Raw genomic sequence first — 7828 nt, forward strand, 5'->3', positions numbered from 1 at the left:
AGTACTTCCGCTGCTGCTTTCTGTCACCGAGGACTCTTCAGAAACAGCGAGGTGAGTATAGCACTGGGCAGCTTTATAATAATAGAACAGTTGGTAAGCCAAGTTTCAAGTAAATATATGCAACAGTTAGCATCGAATCTAAAAGTGCAAGGTGAAGTGAAGTGTTTACTGCATCTGTCTGCAATGTAGGTCCCTAAATGACACGGGGATTATGCTGACCTTGGCTAGCAGGCTAGCTGCGCTAGCTAACGCGAAGTAAAATGGACAAGTGTCATTTCTTACTGCGGCTTGATCCTATTCAAGTTTAACATGCATTCAGGGGATCATTTTTGAGCAACTGCACACTTGTTTTTGTTTAGCAACGTTAAGACCGTTATGTCGCTCTGTCGGCCTCTCCTGAATTAAGCTTGCTTAGCTTGTTCACTCCACACTTGTAGGTTTACACTCGCCAACAGGGCTCTCCATTTGATCAACAAAGCGCTGCTGTGGTTGAATGGTTTTGCTTAAACAAAATAAGCAATGGCAGATTGGCAAATCCACTCACTACAGCCTTCAGACGCTTCAGACCAAAACTGTGCGCTCTTGATCGGTTGAGACAAAACCTTGCACCTGCCCTCTGTGGTTCTGTTTAAACCCCCTGCTCTAGAGTCAGTAAAGCTGAATCAGATGAAAGTCAATGCAACATTTTAACAGGCAAACTAAATAATTGCACAACTGACTATACCTGTATTTGCATGTCTCGTATACACGTTACTATTTTGCACTCTTAAACTGTCACCTGAACCTGAACCTTGATGCAGAGATTATTTTTAAAAGATGTCTGCAGTATTTTTTTACGTCTCAATGTTTCTACATCACTTGCGTGTTTACCGTCAGCCACACTTAAAGCAACTAAAGCATTTCATAACAGTACATGTCACATGTGAGAACGTGTTTGTGGGAATGTATTCTTTAGATTTGTTTTCTTGCAGTAGAGGTCATAAAGGACTATTAACTGTTTATTTTCTTTCAAGGAAAAGATGGCTGGTCGTCGTGTAGCCCTGAAAGCCATTGACTGGCTGGCGTTTGCTGAGCGTATACCACCCAACCAAAGGGGCATGTTCAATGCTCTGAAGACCCGCACTGACGCCATCTCTGCCAAGTAAGTTCCATTTTTGAAACACCCAATCATTGTGTCACTGTTTTTATTGCTCTTTGTACACAGCTTTCAACATCCAGTGGAGTGTGGGTGATTTAAATTTCACAACTGTACTTGTGTTTGGTCTTGGGAGGCTATGATGCCTAAGTGCTAGAGCCTAGTCCAGTTACCTTTTTCCCCTCCGACCACTCTGTATTGCATCTTTACCAAGAATTAAAAACTATCTTGGTCCTTTAGGCTCGCCTCCCTGCCTGAGACTCCTGCTGCTCTGGACTGGAACTATTACAGAAGTGCAGTTGCAAAGGCCGGCATGGTCGATGAATTTGAGAAGAAGGTGAAGTATTCATTCACTATGTTACAGAAATTCTACATGACAAACACACATTTAAAATTATGATCATGAAAAAGAATCACCCAGTAGCAGCTGCTTGAAAACGTGCATCTGCAATCTCAGTGGGGGTGGACGCACAGGTGGATCTAATCGAATTAACTGTGGCAACTGTTGAGTTTCTTGTGTTATATCAAGTGCTGTCATGAGTGCGTATTCGACCAGTACAGCGAAATAAGCCAAGGTGCGAGTACTGATGCTGGTGTCGGGTATCCCTGGAAATAAGCATGACTGAATTACAGTCTAGGAATTTTCTGACATGATTCTGGGCCTAGAACTCACCACATTTAACTCTATTGTGAAGATAAGGTCTTCTTTAATGTGACACATGTTTTATCCACAGTTCAAAGCGCTTCAGATCCCCATGCCTGTGGACACACAGACCAGTGCTATCAATGCAATGGAGGTGGATGCAGTAAGTTCAGCAGTTGAAACTACAATTTTTTTTGTTCTTTTCATCTCTGCCTTAATGTTGAGTGAAGTTGAACATGAGTTTGGGGTGATATTTTTCTCAGCATTTATCTCTACAAAGGAACCATAATTAGACTCTGTCTCCTAACAGAACAAAAGCGCAGTGGAATATATTGAAGGCTCCAAGGCCCGTGTGGCTGGTTATGAGAAGGAGGTGAGAGTTGTTCCATTTATTCATTCAAGTTATTGATTTGAATTTGTGCTGCTTAATGCTGAACATTACTTTTTTTTCTCCCCCCCAAGTTGGAAAAGTTCCACAACATGATCCCCTTCGACCAGATGACAGTTGAGGATTTCAACAACACCTTCCCTGAGACCAAGCTTGACAAGGTCAAGCATCCATACTGGCCCCACAAACCCATTGCGGATCTGTAATCTTCTTCCTGAACATTCACCTCAAAATAAAAACTATGTATTTTAAGTTGAACACGTTTCCGTTCCTTATTCAGCACTACTGGCATTTTTTCCACCAGGGGGCAACGTTGTTCCTGATTTAGCAAACAAAATTAGTTTCTTGAAGGTAAGTTCGACTTCTGATACCTTGATAATGTGCAGTGTTTTTTTTGTGTCCTTGCATTAAATGTCACGTGCTTCTCACATAAATCTTTGGCAAAATTACACAACAGATGTGTTGTTTTTAAATGGAATGAACTACATTGATTGGATAGGATCGGCCAAATTAGCTTTAATATGTGAATAAAAGCCCTGACAAGGCGATTCAGACACAGCTGCAGACCCTTCTCTCAGCCACGTAAAGTCACTGCAGTAAAATCAATGTAGCATCTTTCGCTCTAATCCTACATTGGACTGATGACAGTTATTTGCAGAAGAGGAGGGTCTTAGTCAGTGCTGGATTCCGATTGGTCACCAACTCCAGCCCCTCGCTTATTGATTGGCTGGAGGGGGGGCTCTTCGGTCCGGATCATTTCCGATAGCTGCTCTTTGACAGGACGCTTTCACGGGAGTCCGTACGCTCAGGTAAAACTCCTCCTTTTAAAATGCAGCTACGTATGTGAGTGATATGTTATTTGTGCCCTTGTTGCGTATTTTCACTGGGTGTGTCGGTCCCTCGTTGCGTTACCGCCGGTCAAATCGAGAACTGATTCCCCGGTGTCAACAACTGGAGCTAAGCCAGGGAGCCCCGCTGAGGTCATCCACTTGCTCGTGTTCGGATTTCTAGTGTTCTAGTGCACCATAAACAGGGGTAGATTTGGTGTCTAAAACCGTCCAGCCACCGCTGACATACTCGGTTTGGAAACCGTTAGCTCCGCGGAATTGCGTCCTTGGATGGGACAGCCAGCTCTGTGCACTCTGGTTACAGAAATGATGTTAGCCGTTGATATTGCGCGTTGAAATCGTATATTCCTGTTTCTATTACGGTGCTAAAGCATCCCTCGAGGTTCCCCCATTCGTTAAAACCCCCAAACCAAATCACGTATTTGGCTACACCCCTGTTTATTCTAGGTTTTGTTAGCCTGCTAATGCTATGCTCTGCGTCAAACACCTATCACATTGATTTCAGTGTTTGGGTTTTGACATGTGAAATGTATTCGCGTGTTCAAGGATTTGTCGTGTGCTAACGACATAACCAGCGGTCAGAAAGTCAACCCCCAACATAGTGTCAAGTATTTTTGAATGGTCCATCAAGTTGACCAGTGTGGGAGCTGTAATAGATGAGTTACTCACATTAGTTTTGCGTTTGGAATGAACACGTTTCAAACCCCGAAGCCAAGGCGACCTCAAGATAGATGGCTTCAGTACATGTATTGTGTACATATTTATCCAGTTACAGGCTTAATACTGGTTTGCCCAATTGAACAGTAAAATGTAATGATAAGAAGCAACTGTTTCATTATCCTGGTGATTTATTTATTCATTTTGTTTTTGACTTGCAGCAATGTCAGTCCAGATATTGGTATCCTCCACATTGGTAGTTGGTTCTGGTTGGTGGATCAACACTGGCTTTGTTGTCCATAGAAAACAATGGACGTATGTTTGCAGAGAGAGAGAGAGAGAGAGGCACAGCTCGGTGGCAGGAGGTCATCTGCTGCTTCATTTGTGAGAGTCAACATGTTGGGGAATGACCTCTGTAAATGTAAGCTAGGTTAGGTTTTTATGTTTATTTCATTTCCTTGTTGTCTTCTGCCTCCTCTCATTGTTGTAATATGCATCTAGGGATCGAACCAAACACTTCCTTCTCTATTGCTGGTTATGACATAGCAGGGTTACCTCATGGAACCTGACACCATCCACGTCGAGTCTCTCCAGTGCACCAGCTTCCTCTCTCAGCCTCTGATGTTATAGATTTAAAAGTGCATTAGTGCACAGGATGGCCAGAGGGAGCCTCTGTGTTCCACTCAACATCACAATCTGCTTACTTCATCTGCTCCCTGTCAGCTGTGCACACGCCATGCTGATAAGTATTGAACAAGAAAGAGCCTGCTGTCGCCATATCAGTGTTGATCTTTCTTCTAATTATTTTTTTTATATCAAATATTGTCAAATCAAATACTGTGTCTCAGTTATTAACCAAAAATTCACCCTCTCTGCTACATTCTAGATCCTGTGTGTATAAGCTCCAACAGTAAGCAAGCGCATTACCACATACCTTGTTTCGTACTTGTTGTTGTTGAGCCAATGATATTCAAACTTCCAAGTTCTGACAGACCCATTGGCAATATTGAAATAGCCAGATAGAGTTATGACATTTTGTCCATATACAGTAATTTGTCAAATTTAATGCTGAACTTTGTTTTTATGGATTTTTTTGACCATTATTAACCTCTTATATTCCCATGTTATTAATTGGAATAGCAGCTAAACAAGGTGAATATTCTGTTAATGTAGACAAATTTGGGTCAAGGTCAAAGCATAGTATGATCAGAGAGTAGTTTCTGTTGCAGCTTCTCATGGCAGTGCAACTAAGTTAGAACCTTCTAGTTTAAGGGCCTCAAATTCAATTGACTGGGTGCCACGAGAAGCAAGGCCTTGGTGAGTTTGGGCCAAATGCCAAGGAACAGGCCCCTTTAAATAAGATCACAAGTCGCCACTGAAATGTTTGGCATGGTCTTGGTTGCATTGGTCGCATTGTCAAAATCAGATGTGGTAAATATGGTAAACATGTTTTTGCCCTGTAATAAAGGTGAAAAAAAAAAATCATCCGTTGGAATTCACCTATGCTGTGTTTTCTGAACATCTCACTTTGGCCAAAGAGTGGGTCCCCTGTGGGGGTCACTCCCAGGCTAAAATTTGTGCACCCAGTGGCAGGCCACAAAAAAACTATATTCAGGATCCACAAATGGCCCTGCGGACGCAGGTTTGAGGCCCCTGCTCAAGTTGAACTGGATTTTGGAGAGGATAAACCTCTTATTCATATAGGAATACCACTAATATTTAATAACAGCGCTCATTGCATTTGGCATTTAAAAACGAACAATGGCAGTTGATTATCAGCAGGAAGGTTTTTCCATAACAAAGGGCGAACAAATCCATGAAGAAATGACTATTTAATTTGAGGATCCTCAATTGAACTCTATAGACAAGGTCAAACTGCTTCTATATGTCTTGCGATAGTGGCTTAGCACATGCACAAAAAAAAAACAAGTTCACGTGGTCACAAACATTAATAACTTACTGTGAAGATCAACTAAGTCTATTGTCTTCACTGCTTTGCATGTTTTCTATTGACCACAAAGAACCAAAACTGCATTTACTTCAGCATGCAGTTCCTTTTTGAAGCCGAAACCACCAAGCTCGTTCATCTATTGAGCAAAGTTGAATGCTGGTTAATCGGTTAATAACTGGTGCTCATTATAATGAAATAACGTTGATTTTTTTTTTTTATCATTTAAAAGTACATAGTAATTACGTTTTAAATAAACCAAGCCATTACAGTCACACCAGATCGTGAAGTCTAAAGGTGCCTTAAGAAAAAAGTGAAACAGAGGTCTCCCACTAGGTCAGAGGTGGGCAGTTAAATTTGCTAAAGGGCCACATTCTAAACTCTGACTGTTGTGAGGGGCCATCATGCCAAAAGAAAGGTGGCAATGACTGGGAAATGTAAAAAAAATCTTAAGTAACAAGCCCGAAATGAACCATAAAATGTTCAATGGCAGCAAGGATATTAAGAAATGTAAATATGGCATGAAGCCAATGAAAATCATTTTTTATGCATTTTATTTGAATAGATATCATCATAAAACTATGGCCCAAACATTGAAGATGAAAAGACAATTCATTTTACAATATGTTTTGAATTTTCTTTCCACAAATCTTGAGGAAAATACTAAATTGACAAACTGAAAGAAGTTTTTGTCATGACTGTGTTGTATTTACTGTTGAACTAGTACTGGTTAAAACAGAAACAGGAAAAAAAAAATGACAGAAAATGACAACTTATCAGTTGTATAGTTTTAGCCTGGCCTCATGAAGGCCGCAAAAACACAGGCAAAGGGCTGCATATGGCCCCCGGGCCGCACTAGGTTGATGCACTGCATCCATACATCTCAGAAGATATGGAAACATCCCAGACTTTCTACATAAAATGGCCTATCTTGAAGCACTGTGATGGTTGTAATGGTGGTCCGGAATGGGGTGCAAGAATTCCTCTATACGTCAAGCTGTTATGTTGCCAGCCGACTCTCTTTCGCAAACCTCTGTTTGAGATTTAAACCCAAGCTATGACCTTCCAGCGAATGGGATCCAGTTCATTGAATGCCACTTGTCCTCTGTCCGTCCTCTCTGCTAGCCTGCAGGCACATTTTTATTGTCCTCTGTTTGTATGGGAAGTTAAACAGCAAAAGGCTCAGCTGGGACATGTGGTCCAATCTAACATTTACAAACACCCAGAAACCAATTGGTTGCTGTGGGAATCTGTTATTACTTCAGATGCCCTCTTGAGCCACAGCATGGAGATTGAGACTGAAAACCAGCCTGACCTTAAGGGTGCCAATACAGCGTGCTGTAGAAAAGTCAGTTTGCCAAAACACATTGTGACACACCTATTATGAATTTACCACCATAGAACGATCAACATTTTCTTTTCTTTATTTCCCTCATCCAAACAAGAAAGTCTTCTTGTACTCGTGGGAGTGGCGAGGGGTTGACAGACAATGGAGGCGCACAATGGGGCGCACCATCTGGAGCGGTTTTATCTATTATGCAGCTCACCCGCAGAGCTTATCTGGAGTAGACAACAAAAGCTTGACCTAGTGTACTCGACATCCTGCTGTTGGATGGATGTAAATGTTAAATCTAGTTTGTGTTTCATATCGGATTCATTTATGTCACACACTTGCTTCACTAAGCCGTACAAGTCATTTAAGGAACTCGAGATGGTGCAACAGGCTCCTCTGATGGCGACACGTGAGCCTTAACATATTACCACCATATTAGACCCAGAGGTTTGGAAAACTCACCGCCTTGAGTCAAATTCGCAAGTCTTGATTTGTCTCAGCGTGCAATTCAATTGTTCCTAATGTGGCTTTAGTGAAGACTGGACCCTAAAATTCAGTTTTATTAAAGTTTAAAGGGTTGTTTTTCTTCATCCAGCTTCTTTTGCCCTCAACTGTATTTTTACTTTCTGTCTGAAGTTTGGCACTTTTTGTGAAAGTGGTACGTCACACTTCAAGCATTTATTCACATGCAGGTTCTTATTGGCAACAAACGTCCTGACATGTCTTCAGTGTCTTATCTGGTGACTCAGCTTGATTTCCTTGCCCCAGCTTGTGTCTGTCTGGCCAAGGATCAAAGCTGACGTTGGTGACTAAAAGTAAGCATAAAAGGATATTCAACTATCAAAGCCGTGAATAAATGAGTAATCCATCAAAGTA

The 7828-nt window shown here is 41.6% G+C and overlaps 1 protein-coding gene across 1 annotated transcript; it reads left to right on the plus strand.

The window, feature by feature from the left end:
• Positions 1-2418, plus strand: LOC128754384 (ATP synthase subunit d, mitochondrial-like). Its single transcript, XM_053856962.1, has 6 exons — positions 1-51; positions 1014-1141; positions 1376-1472; positions 1870-1941; positions 2089-2151; positions 2241-2418. The coding sequence occupies exons 2-6, from the start codon at positions 1020-1022 to the stop codon at positions 2370-2372; spliced, it is 486 nt and encodes a 161-aa protein (XP_053712937.1). The 5' UTR covers positions 1-51; positions 1014-1019; the 3' UTR covers positions 2373-2418.
• Positions 2419-7828: the final 5410 nt, after the last annotated feature.

This window comes from Synchiropus splendidus, chromosome 2, assembly GCF_027744825.2.
Source record: "Synchiropus splendidus isolate RoL2022-P1 chromosome 2, RoL_Sspl_1.0, whole genome shotgun sequence".
Lineage (NCBI taxonomy): Eukaryota > Metazoa > Chordata > Actinopteri > Syngnathiformes > Callionymidae > Synchiropus > Synchiropus splendidus.